Raw genomic sequence first — 15,115 nt, 5'->3', positions numbered from 1 at the left:
TATATAACAGATTTAAATTCAGAATCCGAGTTCTAGTTGATTTCAAGATCTGAAATTCCTTTTGATGATTGTATTTTTTATTTTCCACTGTTGAAATATTTTGTGGTGTATTAATAAAATCAGTGCTTTCTTCTTCCTCAATTACTTAAATATCCGAAATTTCTACACTGGATAAAAGTCATCTTAATAATTCTTGACCATATTTTATACATGTTTTTCTGGGACAAATTTAAAATTAATTTGATTGATAACATAATTGGTGTTTTGAAACAAATAAATTAAGCCAATGAGATGAATATTTCGTATTTTTTCTATTTTGGCTTTCAGAGTTGAAAACAACATCTTGCAAAAATCTTTGATTATACGACCATGCAGATTTTACGAAATATTATATCAATTTTACAAGTCTCGATTTTCATGCTATTTTTTTGCAATTCCCGGGACTCGTGACTAAAGAAAAAAAGATACACAAACGATTCGTTTTATGGAACAAAGTATAATTTTATGTTAAATCGCAGCCAAATACATATTTCAAAATAAAATACAAGTTATTATAAATATTTGTAGTTTTTAAAACAATTTTTAGAAAATATAACATAACAGTAATAGTTATATTATATTTTCTAAAAATAAAAAATAAATTCTAAACAATACACAGATCTCTTTAAAAATATTTTTAATAATAAAAAAAAATCCATCGTGATCCATTGGTCTACCCTGTTAGGTCACGATGGTCTTAATTTAATTTAAATAAATAAGGTAAGAAACACATAGACTTCTAAGTACAGATGTATTGTTGCAAAATAAAAATGCTACACATCTCGTCCCCATTGATTTCAATATATTTGGACCACGCAAAAAGGCGATAAGAAGAAAGAGGTTCAGGTCCGATAAAGAGGTGTAGCAAGTAGTGCACGAGTGATTGCTTACGTATGCAAATTATCAATATACACTTGCTTATTACTGAAAAGTTTGTGTTTCAGACTGAGTAGAAAAATCAAAACTCTTTTCTACAATAATTTCGTAAAAAAATATATATTTTTTAGCGACTTGATAGAGAAAAAATCACTTTTTAATATTCAATGTGAACTTAGCCATAATATTTTTTTAGCAATTATTTTAAAATAATTCACGTTCACTCAGTTCACAAAAAAATTCACTGCGCGGCCAAATATATCGTTACAATATCTTATTTTTATTTAAATTAAAAACTTTTAAAAACATGAGAAAAATTTTCACTGCGCGGTTAACTAAATATTGGCATTACATTTAAGGGAAATAGCATTTTTATGTTTAAATACATTAGAAGTCCGTGACTTTTGTGTATATGTCTGTAGTACTGCTTATTTATGATATTGTGAGTAGTGTGTGGGAGGAGTTTGGTTTTTTTCGAGGGGTCTGAAATTTATAAAATTTAAATATCTACTCTGAGTATCAGTAAATGGCTCACATGTTTATTAAATATTAAGTAGACAGCTGCCCTTAAAAGTTTGACCATTACAGTCCTACACCCTTTGACTGATATAAATCAAAATTTGCATTGTTACTCCTTAGGACAATATTAAAAACCCTCTCGCTTCCTCCCCTCCAATAAATGTGTATTATATTCATTGTTATCCATTTAAAAAGTTCCTCTGTTCTACTCCAGAACCACAATAAAAATAAATTTACCTCTCACTTCCCAGATATATCATAATATCCCTACATATGTATATCGAAAACGAATTGTAAAACTACGCAATTTAATGTTATGTTTATTCTCTGGTGAATAGTTGTAAGTTTTGTGAAATTTAAATTGCTGTGATAATATTATATTTGTCTACTCTTTCTGAAGTGCTGCCCTCTGTTATAATACTATACATTATTATTAATCTATTATAATGAAACAGTGCCAAGTAATAAAATAAAATACAAATATTGTACCATACAAATTTAATTTAAGGCCCATTGACGTGTCTTATTTTTTTTAAATGCTATTAAAATAGAGTAGCGTGATTTAGTTATTAGTCACATCAGTAAACAATACAAAAATAGATGAAAGATTATATACATAAATGTAAATTTTTATTATTCACTTATATAAATAAAAATAAATGGTAAATAAAGTATGGATCATTTAAAAAATTATATATCGTGTTTATGAGAGCTAAGTAAATGATCAAAATTGCTTATACTTCAGATTAAAATTTCCTAGTTTTTTATTATCTTGATTGAATATTTAGGTGATTAATTAAAATCGAGATTAGTTTAACTTGTGTATATGACTTCAAGTGCTTCTACAAAGTTATTGCAGCGTTAACCACACGTGTAGAAATAATATAAAAAAAAACAGATTCATCATTATCAGCATACATACAGACAGGAGTGAGTTTTAGTCTCCACAAGTATAGCTCGCTGGTTCGCTCGATTTAGATTACCAGCTCTTTTCTCTTCTCGACATAATGAAAAATATCCGACGCAAAAAGAGAGGATAATTTTGTATCAATTAAGTGACGCAAGTAGTATTCTAGTGCCAACAGTTATCGAACAAGATTAATGAACCCATTTACTGTCAATACAAAATATATTGGAAATAATAATTAAATTTCAAGAACAGGATAAAATAAGACAATACAATGTTCGATTGATTAGTAATAAAAAGCAATATAGTGTTACTAACAAGAAGGTATAAACTTTATAAAAAAATCTAATTTATTTAAATGGGATTGTAATTAATTAAGCAACGTGTATCTGCGTAGAGAAAATTTTATTTAATGCCAAATTTGATTAAAATTGTTTAAGAATTTTAAATTGGATCATCGAGAATACTTATTATTGCATCGATTTTTAAGTTACTGCGCGATCACAATAATGAACTATTTATGTCAAAAGGTTAATGACCATTTATGAAAATAACACTGAACATTTATAATTATTGCTTTGGCATATATTCATAATATGACTTACATTTAATTGAATTTAAAAGTTACTGACCATATTTTTTTTATAAAAACTGAGCAGTTATTTTATTTCTATTAAATATTTATGTTAAATAAATGTGAAAAAAAATAAAATCAGCGAAATAATATGTAGCTATAAAATGTTATAAAAACTACAGTAACAAAAATTTGTATATAAATACTTTCATAATAGAAAAAAAATATTGGACATATTATTTTAAGGGGAAAATTTCTAAAAAAACTCATATTGCTGATGTGTTGATTATTTTTAAGCTTATTAACTAATTAGAATTACAATATAACCTTATTTTTAGGATTATTTTAAAATTTAATAACTAATGGGAATTTATTTAGTTGCACCATCATTAGATGTATAGTCTACTTTACAGCAGTAGAGTAAAAAAAGTTGCAAACAAAAATACTAGTGATTTTTTGTATTGATTTCAATACAAAAAAATAAATGTTTTGTTACATTACAAAATCATGATTATAATAAATAAAATTTAAAAAACGATAATTAATCGGGAAGCAACTAATATTTTACATATTTATAATCCAAGTTATCTTATCGTCATGACAAAAAGCCTGTCATTATTTTATTTTATTTTTTATTACAAATCTGACCAACATGACTTGACAAGTTCCCTCAATGCGTCAAGATAAGCATTGTAAAAATAAACATGAAGAAACCCAGTTATGACGCACTCTTAGAATAAATGAGCACCATCCCATATATTTTTTCCAGCTCCTCATACCTATCGCCGGACACACCATTTTGTTTGGCAAGCTCGTTAAGAAGCTCGTGCAAGAAGTGCGTTTTCAAGCGCTGACATCCTGGCCCCAATGGTAAAGAATAAGGGACGCGATCGCGACTCTCTATGGCACTCTAAAACTCGCATTTGAAAGTCACTGAGCACCGATGGGTTGTCATCACCGTCCCTTAGCAACTTTAAAAAGTGCTTCATTTACTACGCTGAGAACGCAATGAATTGTATCCCAACTCTCCTAGCAAAAAAGCCATAGGAATCAAATACGGATACCCGTATTTCCTCTTATAAAGATATCTCAGAAATTTTCTTTTAATTCTTTCCAACAACAAGATGTTCTGAACTAGCATATCGTACAAAACGCAAATAAATGATTGAAGTGACACGCGCTCCGCATAACCAAGCCGAGCATTCTCGACGCCTTATCGCAAATGTTGACTATGTGAAGTATCAACTGAAGTATTTATGCTTAAAACACCTCCTCCTAAAATGTAGCAGAATTCCGTCGTGCAAAGGGATCTGGAAAATGTGACAACGTGACACTTTGTGATACCGAAAAATAGTCGATTGTCGATCGACCACATCTACAGTGACTCCAGGTGCTTCTGTAAAGAGAATGAATCCGAATCTGTACGAATATTCTGAAAGACTTTCAGATCATCAGCATATAATAAATATACCGAGTTATTAATTGGCATATGTATGTCGTTAATAAAGAGCAAGAAGAGCAGAAGACTAAGATTGTATCCCTACGGTACTCCAGAATGAGGGAAATACTCATAAGAGCTATAAATACTGACCGTTCCAGAAACCGAAATTGCTTAGCTTTTTATTATCATTGTTATTTTATACTGAGCTCTGACAGTCAGTATTTTATGATTTTAAAAATTTCACTGTAGTCTACTTAACTTGATTTATTGAAACGGCTAATAGATTAGCGCATAATTTATGAATGTCTACCTTTTGTCAGAGCGCATCTCGCCCGTGCACAATCTGGACAGTCAGGCGCGCGTAAACGGGGGGCGACGATTTTTGGGGTCGCGCCCGACATTTCGCGTTTTAGTCACGGTCGACACGTTTTTCGAATCGAACAACATTAAAAATTGCATACTTTTTTCTGTTTTGACCTCATTAAATCATTGCGAAGGGTTCCGCAGGCACAGGAGCTGTCACTGTTCCAGATGGTGACGTGATAACCCGTTCCGTGCGTGTGCCATTCTCGTGTTTTTTGGGGTTCCTCGTCGCGTGCGTGAAGGGGTCGAAGAACTACATAAGGGGTGAAAGCCACATGAAAATATTGATTTTACAAAATAATGATTTTATCTGTTTCACTACCATGGCGATGTGTGGACTCCCGCAACGGGAATTGTTAATTGGGACCAGTTTCCAGCTTCGTTTGCAATTCAAATTCGTGGATGTGAATTCATTAAAATATTAACGTTGCAGGGCGGAAAGCGTGTGGTCAGCATTGATAATTTTTCTTTTGAATCAAATCAAAGCTCGTATTTAATTAACGAGACAATTGAGTCGAGTTTTTCAATTGTTTTGAAGCAAAATATTATTTAAAAAAAAAACAATATATTTAGAGTTTAAATAGAATAATAATTATATAATGTAAAAAATAATAATACTCATATAATATAATATGAATATTAAAAAAAATTAAAGCACAACAGATTGTTTTATTTTTAAAAAATAAAGTGAATTTTGACACATTATCAATTCTACTTCTTAAATATTTTTATCTAGCAAATATTATTTTGTTATTGTAAAAAATAAAATAATGTATATTCTGTGATACAGGTGTTTGTCAATAAGCCACAATCTCTTTTTGAACCAAAGGGTAATCATCATAGAAAAATCCAATTTGCATTTGGTTATGAAAAGCGTCATTGAAAGAAGTTGTATTTATAAATATAAAAATAGGGGTTAATTGTGAGTTATATATTTTAGAGTTCAAATAAAATAAATATTCGTATTATATAGAATATTTATTTTATTATAAATATAAAACTATAAATAAAACACAAGTTACTTTATTTTTAAATAGTAAAGTGAGTTCTTGCACATCAGGTATTATCGATTCTTCTTCTCACAAAAATGATTATATATATAGTATTGCGTCATATAGTCTCTAAGTCCTATATGGTTGAATTTTTGACATTCAGGCGGACCCTGTTGGATGGGCAAAGTAGAAGGCGTTCTCGGTCGATTCGGCGTAGCTCCGCTTAGTGCGGGTTCGGCTAAATTCTCGTTTATTTCAAGTCAAAAGCGAAAAAAATATTCAGTACGGTAGTATTCTGGGTTATATACGATTATTTAGGGCGGAAACAGACTTTTTGTTATTGTTTAACACATATTTTATAAGACTTGTATTTGTAAATATTCGATTTTAGTTAGTAGAGATTATTAACTATTATCTCAGTTTCGTTGTTAATAAAAATTGTTCTATAATGTTTTTTATATGATACTTAGAATTTTTTTTATGGATTAGTTCTTTAAGATTCGTTATTCGAATATTTGTCTAACCATTTTTTCATTTTTGTAGTCGAATATTTTGAAATTTTTTATTGTATTATTTTTTTGTTAATTACAACAATGCTACCTGCTCGGTTTTTCTTCAATATACCGGTAAATTATCTACAACCCAACTGTACTATTTTTTTAAATTAATCTTCTAATTTTTATAGTTTTATATTAGAAATGACCAAATCAAATAATATCCGAGAAACGTAATAATGAATAATAAAAACACTTTTTAATTGTCGAAATTTCAGATATTACTCATATTTCCGAGTAATATTGTGCAACTGCGGACTTTGTCTTTTGAATCACTATTTGTGAAATTTGTCTAACTATTCGTTCCTTTTTGTAGTCAAATATTAAAAAAAATTACTGTATTATTTTATTGCATTATCTATTTGTTTATTACAACAATGCGTTTTTTCTTCAATTTACCGCTGTATTATCTACAGCCTAATTTTACTAAAAAAATTAAATTTTTATTTTTATAGTTTTTATATTAGTCATTACCAAACCAATTAATATCCGAGAAACGTAATAATGAATAATAAAAACACTTATTACTCATATTTCCGAGTAATATTGTGCAACCGTGAACTTTATCAATATTTTTGTATCTTTTAAATCAATTTAATGTTTAAACTAATTATAGTAATAGTTTTTGGAACATACCAAGTGACTGCAGGTATAATTTAAATAAAACTTGTACTTATTTATACAAAGTTTAAAACATCCTATGATCTATTATTTTTAAAATAAAATTTATTTTAGTAATGTATTTGTTATTTAAAAAAAAATGTATTTGTTATTTAAAAGTGATTTTTGATTCTTATAACTTTACGAATATTTGGAAACTATTGGCGATGAAAAGTGGATTATGTATTGTTGTACAGAAAAAATCTTGAATAGTTAATATTATTTTAGATATTAATGAAAATATATTCAATACTATTTTAGATGTAAAAAATAAGACAATGCTTAAATACACAATTAGAAAATTAAATTATAAAAACTATATGTTACCGCATATATTTTAATCTAGATTTTCTGCCACAAATTCTTTGCCACTTTAACCTTTATTAAAGGGGTAAAGTATTTTTAAGCCCGGCTGAAGTCATTAAAGAATTTAAAGGATCAAAAAGGCTTAAACAATGAATAATTCTTCATTGACAAAAAAAAACACATTAAAGCTGTTATATTAAAAATGTCATTCATAGTATATGTTAATATTGTACGACCTAGTTCATATTTACATTGTTGTACGTTGTAGATATACAACGCAATCTGAAAATGTCTACTTAATTTGTTAATAATTCTTATAAATTTAGCAAACATACCAGAAAATGTTTATGAATAACGTGTTATTTTTATTTCACTCACCTTTGTGTTTCTCAATGAATGAAATTCTAGTTAAAAATATTAATGAAAATTAGGAAAATCGTAACCTCACGTTACAAGTGCTTTTGATATTGAATTCGTCGTTTTCATAATAACAATGACAAAGTCCACCGTGTGAAATTTTTGGCCCCAGTCCAGACGAACGGACGGAATAATTCTGTTTTATAACAGCAGACAGGGTGCCCATCATCGTACACATATACTACTTCCGTAGTGACGTTGTGCAGGTTTCCATTGTGTAAATCAGCGTCGGGATGCCCTGGGAGTTTGGCTCTATCGAGCGTCTCAATGAACGTTCGCGCATGCTTCCTCCTGGTGCCACCCACCGGCGTAGGCTGTGAGCACCCCCACGGCGAGCACACCGATGAGGATGTCGAGGTGATGGTGGTGGTGGTCGGCAAATGCCATGGCCGTAGCCTCGCCCCGTACGATTTTCCGGGGAAACGGGCCTACGTTGCATAATTCATTCAGTTCTAGTGACGGTTCATTCAGATTGTTATATTTGGATGTATACACAAACATACTGTTATAATAATATACTTAGACGTTGCCAATGAGATACTTATTATATTCATTTATTTAAAGTACAACAAAATAGTATAAATATTTTTTAAATTTTTTTTATAACGAATAGTTTCAAAAATGAATATTATTTGGTTTCAAAAATTTCAGGTTGATGACAGTTGCAGCACGTACATTTTATCAATTGAATAACTACTGGGCGAAGAATAAGCTTTATTAGTCTATTCGCTGTAAACGGCTTAAATACAGTCGCTAAATATAATAGAATTTTACTTTAGAAATAGATGTAATGTCACGAGCTGAACATTAAGAAATAGCAAATTAATGGAAAGCTAGTAATAAATAATAATTTTAAGAAACCCTTAGATGGCGGTACTATATAAACTTAGTTATTTTAGGCAATCTATTTCCGATAAAATTTGATTTGAAAATTAATCAATACAAAACCTATAGACGTATCGAGTGTCAATTATTAAATTTGCATCGATAAAGTCAGATAATTATAAAATACAAAAGGGTAAAATAATTAATACATATTTATATATGTATAGAAACCAACTAGACAATATATAAAATATATATCTAAAATCAAACTTTTTAAATTAAAATTTTACTTTTTATTAAAAAATCATTCATTAATTTATTTTTTATTAAATCTTCCGTGTTCTGATAGGCGTAAGTCCAATGCGTTACAACGGCCAAGTCTGTACCAACTGAGTAAGGCAATCGGACGTTATGAATACCTATAATTAAGTATTAACCATCAGACTGAAAGTCTGGAAATTATTGACATCTTTACAATTACAATTTATAATCAATAGATGTCACTGCAGCTAGTACTGTTTTTTAATAAAAGTGCCTTTTTATAAATAAAAATTCGAATGCCGCTGCCGGGGCTCGAACCCGCAACCTCAGAGTTACTAGTCTGAAACGTTACGGACTACGCTATTCCCTACTTAAAAAATTGGTTAAGTACAAATAAATTTATTTGAAATTTTATCAATAAAAATCAGGGCTGTGGAGTCGGAGTCGGAGTCGGAGTTGGAGTCGTGGAGTCGTGGTGTTTTGGCCGGAGTTGGATTCGGAGTCGGAGTCGTGAAAAATGAGCGGCTCCGAGCATTTTTTTAAATTATGAAATTTATGAATTTTTAATTGCGTAATAATGAATGTATATAGCGTATGAATATTAAACGCGTAGAAAAACACCAAAAATACCCTATAAAATTAAACTTTTTTGAGTCGGAGTCGGAGTCGGAGTGGAGTCGTGTTGTTGGTAAATATCGGAATCGGAGTCGGAGTCGGAGTCGTGTTTTTTTTTAACGACTCCACAGCCCTGATAAAAATGGTAATATATATTTAAAATATAAATATAAGTATGTATATAAGTATACAGAGATATTAACTAATTTTTTGTGTGAGCGTTTTATTAGTTGCTGCCATTATGAAAAAATAAACTTAACCGAGATATTTAAATGATCAAATTAAATACAACATTTAATGAAAAGTTTTAATTTTATTACTATTTAAATTTTTATTAAAAACGTTTTTTGTAGAATTGGTTCAACGGAGCTACGTTTTATTTTTTGAATAGCCGCTATTTTAAAACAAAATGGCAGTTTGGATTTGTTAACGAATTTAGTTGAGATATTTACAAAGTGTATTTTTTAGAAAGTTTCATGGCGATACGATAAGAACTATGACAGTTTTTGTGTCCTCAAAAACCGTTATATCGCATATTTTTTTTAAATAATCATAAAAGTATTTCATTTTTTTTATTAAAATTAAAATTATTAAACTTTCTTTATATCTTTGATTTTATTTAAGAAATTTAATTTTATAAAAGTTTTTATACCTATATATTCATGGCTGACAAACGTTTTTAAAAACATTTACCAGATCTATTTTATGTCGGTACGATTACAACTACGAAAGTAGTATAAATACACGTTCTCAAAAACCGTTATATCCTGTATAAATAACATTATTTTTAATTTAATTTATTCACAAATTTTTGTACATTTTTTTTTCTCTTGGTTTGGGAAAATAAACTTGATTATAATTTTAACCAGAAAATTAAAAAATCTGATTTATATGTACAATTATGGCTTATTATGATTTAAATTAAAATCTATATGTGGGGTATTGTTAAGGACCGGGAGGTCCTTAACAATATCCCTTATTTCCCTGTGACACATTCCATAAGGCCGGTTTCACACGTGCCGGATGGATTTGTGTGTAGTGGGGGATGGTGGCGTGTAGTGGGGGTGGTGTTGTATGGGCAGCGTCGGGCCGGCGCCGGATGGATTCGTCCGGCACTTCTGAAATGGTAGGTACTAGCCCATACAACACCATCCCCACTACACGGCGCCGGCCCGGTGCCGGGTGAATCCATCCGGCACGTGTGAAACCGGCCTAAAGTAACCAGTACCGTACCTGGTATTTTGAAAATATATTTAATGAAATAATACATTTTTTGATATTCAATTGTTAAATATTAATTGTGATAATTGATTTTTGTTGTTGCATAACCATGCCACCAAAACGAATAAATATTGGTCATCACATATCAATTGCATTGGATCGAACATTGCAAGATTTATCTGGAAACGAACATCTATTCGGTGGTGTGCTAATATTATAAGCAGGTAATTTTCATCGTACATTACCTGTTATAACACGTTCAACACCAGCTGATGAACTGAATTAGTGTTTAAAAGCATAACATTTGTGGTGACACGTTTATAAATTTACATTGACGACAATCTCACGCATGTTCAATTGCAAAACGTTTTGAAAAAAAATATCGAATACTACAATTGATAAATCATCAAGTTGCATTAAATTACCAACCGATTTTTATAGTAAAATACACTCGAACAAATAATTGATTCAATGCGTATTTCAAGATATCACACGACATTACAAAAGTCAGCAATGTTTAAGTGAACGTGCAATATTAGTTGTAAAAAACGTGGATGTAAATGTTATTAACATCATTATTCCACATATGTTACCAGGTACATACGTTACATACTGTTATGAATCAAGATAAAGCAGTAAATTATACAACTGAATTCAGTTGATTTAGCTGGATTGCCACCATACATCATAAATTTGAAGATTGTTCCTATCATTGTTCTTAGAAACTTTGATCTATCCCATATTTATAATGGTACGAGATTGGCATTCAAGAAATTGTTAAAAAATGGCATTTAAGCAACAATTTTAATTGGAGAATTCAAGGCGAGGACGTGAAGAAGAAAAAAAAGAGTTATTCCAAACCATTCAATTCATGTGTCATTTTAATTGAATAAATGAATTGATATCGAACTTCAATTGTACTTAATAAAAAAGAATAATACATATAGTCTATAGACTAAAAATCTTGAAAATAATATCAAGAAAATATATAAATTTATGCATTTAAGCTTATGTTTACTGAAGCAATATTAGGGAAGAGCAGCTCCGAGATAATGAATGAAAACGAGGCGTAAATAATTTATTTTCACTACCCTCACTTTCGGTGCAATTTAATTAGCATTGATTATGTAGTGCTAATTTTATAAAATCGTGCTAATGCTAACAAATCTCTCGAGATTGAGAGATAATCAGGGTCGAGCGTTTTGAACTCCGGACCTTGACCATAATACGACGTACGATGCGAAATATAAATACAATTAATTGTATATTTATGTTCTAAAAATAACACAGTATCTCAAAGATTGATTGATAATTTATATACGAAGGTAAAAATAGCTTCCAGTCTTATTGTAGCGGGGCGTAGCTTCAGCTCGAAAGGTCATTACTACTACACCTTGTTGATTCGCTAGATATGTACGTTTTCAGTACTCGCGTACTGGATCGCGTACTTAATCTTTTAGAGGCGTAGCTCGGAGTAAATGTCACCGGTCAAGGTTTATCATGGTCGGATTGTAAATTTTTCCCCGGAAGGCCTCCGGATCGACGTCGGATTTGGCGCAGAAAAGGGGGGTGTACCGGAGGGCAGGGGCGGTTCGAGGGGTGCCGGTTAGGGGCGAGCCCGGGGGTGCCGGCGATCAATACCCCGGCGCCGACCTCCATAGTGAGGCCGGCGGCTGAAGGGTTAGGTCGTGTATTTTTCGTTTCCTACGTTTTTATTTCCATTTCCTTTAGTTTCGCCTTTGAGTTTATGATTTCCGGTTTCCGAAGCTCTAGTCGCGCGCGAATCGCTACGGAATCGAACCGCGTCAATCTGACGGAAGGTAGCACTTGTATCGAAGAGGGCGTGCCGGAACCCGCAGACATGATGTCGAAGGTGATCGAGACGGAGCAGCAGAACGGATCGACGGGGGAGGAGAGCAAGACCAATCTGATCATAAACTATCTGCCGCAAGCGATGACCCAAGAGGAGATCAGATCGTTGTTTTCGAGCATCGGCGAAGTGGAGAGCTGCAAGTTGATCAGGAATAAAGGAGCAGCTTTTCCGGACGCTTTGAATCACGCGCTGCAAGGCGGACAAAGTTTGGGGTACGCTTTTGTGAATTACCATCGCGCCGAAGATGCAGAAAAAGCGATCGCTACCCTGAACGGACTGCGGCTCCAGAATAAGACGATCAAAGTGTCTTACGCTAGACCCAGCTCGGAAGCGATCAAAGGGGCTAATTTATACGTTTCCGGGTTGCCGAAGAGCATGGGTCAGTCGGAGTTGGAGGCGATGTTCGGTCCTTACGGGCGCATCATCACGTCGAGGATCCTCTGCGATAACTCTTCGCTGAGGCCGTTCGGGGGAGACGCGCCGGGCATGAGCAAAGGCGTTGGTTTTATCAGATTCGATCAACGAGCCGAAGCGGAGCGGGCTATCCAAGAGCTGAACGGCACCGTGCCCAAGGGCGGCACCGAGCCCATCACCGTGAAGTTCGCCAATAATCCCAGCAGCGGCGGCAAGGCGCTGGCGCCCTTGGCCGCTTATCTCCCGCATCTGCGACTTCCGGCTCCCTTGCCGAGACTGTCTTCCGGTAAGTCCTTGTTGGCCATCAATAAGGGTCTTCAGCGCTACTCGCCGCTGGCCGGCGATCTGCTGGCCGGCGCCGTCCTGCCCATGCCGGGGTCCGAGTGGTGCATCTTCGTGTACAACCTGGCTCCGGAGACGGAAGAGAACGTGCTGTGGCAGCTGTTCGGCCCCTTCGGAGCCGTGCAGAGCGTCAAGGTGATCCGAGACCTGCAGACCAACAAGTGCAAGGGCTACGGCTTCATCACGATGACCAACTACGACGAGGCGGTGGTCGCCATCCAGTCGCTCAACGGGTACACACTCGGCAACCGAGTGCTGCAGGTCAGCTTCAAGACCAACAAGATGAAGGGCATGTAGAACGCGCCTTGTCCCGCGACCGCGTCCCAATCCTTCTTCGCGTTCGACACCGTTTTAGAGTAAGTCGCCTAGCGACTCGCGTTCGTTTCGACCGTTTTTCCAATCGAATCTAGCCAAATTATTAAACGAAAGACATATAAAAGAGAAAAACAGTTTATATATTATAATTATTATATATTCATTATTACTTAGCTGTCCGTGTTATTATATCATATATCTCGATATCTTGTATTCTCTCCCGTAATCGGCTCTTTGTCGTATCGACGTATTGTATTTATTATTATTGTCATTATTATATTATATTATATTATATATATATATATTATATCATTGTCAAATATATTTATTAATTATGTGTATCGTATTGTGTAACGATTATAATTACGGTTTTTTGACATTTAGGCCACCGTGTCGCAGAGGCCCTCGGGCGCGGCGCGTCTCCGACTGTCTCGGGGGTAGTTTAAGTTTTGTGGTACCGTCCTGGGGTCCGTCTCCTTCGGCCTTAAGCGGCGACCCCGGGCGGGGGCTCTGCGCGGCGAGGGGCCCCCGCCCGCCGGTCGAGACCGTCGCACCCGGGGGCCCGTAGTTTGCAGCGATCGTAGCCAGCTTTATCTAAGTGTTTTTAAAAACGACGATTTTTGGGTGACGGCCTAACTCGCGAGTCTCGCGAGAGTCGATCGAGCTCGCCCGCCTCTAGATTCCATCGTCGAATCTAAGGGAGCGCTCGTGCGAGTCGACCTAGGAACATTCTTGACTGCTCGATCTCTATCTCGATCGTCCGCGCGTAAAACAAAAAAATATAACTATGTAGCGATATATTTTTTTGAATTTTCGCGCCGGAAACGATTGTCGGCGAAGAGTGTTCCCGATTCTCAATCGCCTCGCAAGAGCGCGCCTTTACATTAATTTAATGTACGCATTACTTGTGCCCGCTCTTTCCATTATTATCGTTATTATTGTATTTACGTATTATATTATTGTATTGCGTGTGCGTTCGTACAATGTTTAGTCGTTTAGCTTTATCTGGTCAATAATCGATGTGCAATGAACGCGTAGACGACTTTTCGCAAGTCGAGCCCCCCCCTCACCTAGCGCTGATTTGGCCTAAAAGGCACAACTATAAAATTCTCGCTGCACGGCCTGAACATTATAACGCTGACTCGACTCGCGAAAAGACTGTACGCGCGCGTCTCTCTAGCGGACGCAATTCGAAGTATAGACTTCGAAAACTTTATTTATTCTCATTATATTAACATAAGTTTTATCTTCTTTGAGATATTTGTAGTTAAATGTGTATTATTATACTCGTTCGGCGGGCGGGTCGATCTGCCGCCGCGGTGATCGATTTTTTATATAATGTATTAAATTAAGGTTAAGATTTATTACTTCTGATATTAAATGGAGAATTTACAAAAAAATATATATGTATATATTATATATATATTTAAAAAGTGCAATAAATAATAGCCATTAATCTCGAATAAGATTGATGTGAAAAAAATGATATTACAATTTATACATATGAATTATCAGATATTGCGTTTATTTGTATCGAATATGAGTTTGTCGAGGAAGCTTTAACTGACCCGTCTGAGTTTTTCGAACGTATTGTGATGAGG

General features: G+C 33.8%; 1 protein-coding gene across 2 annotated transcripts; it reads left to right on the top strand.

The window, feature by feature from the left end:
* Positions 1–12,226: 12,226 nt before the first annotated feature.
* LOC148235391 (ELAV-like protein 2) lies at positions 12,227–14,895 on the top strand. Of its 2 annotated transcripts, XM_088186254.1 has the most exons (2): positions 12,234–13,460; positions 13,899–14,895. In XM_088186254.1, the coding sequence occupies exons 1-2, from the start codon at positions 12,318–12,320 to the stop codon at positions 13,953–13,955; spliced, it is 1,200 nt and encodes a 399-aa protein (XP_088042380.1). In that variant the 5' UTR covers positions 12,234–12,317; the 3' UTR covers positions 13,956–14,895. The 2 variants fall into 2 exon arrangements, with proteins under 2 accessions (XP_088042381.1, XP_088042380.1); XM_088186255.1 differs by lacking the exon at positions 13,899–14,895 and having other exon boundaries at positions 12,227–13,646.
* The last annotated feature ends 220 nt before the right edge of the window (positions 14,896–15,115 follow it).

The sequence above is a fragment of the Plectrocnemia conspersa genome, unplaced genomic scaffold, assembly GCF_051122295.1.
Source record: "Plectrocnemia conspersa isolate PC_06_02 unplaced genomic scaffold, ASM5112229v1 ptg000005l, whole genome shotgun sequence".
NCBI classification, from domain to species: domain Eukaryota; kingdom Metazoa; phylum Arthropoda; class Insecta; order Trichoptera; family Polycentropodidae; genus Plectrocnemia; species Plectrocnemia conspersa.
This window is presented reverse-complemented; position numbering and strand designations above follow the sequence as displayed.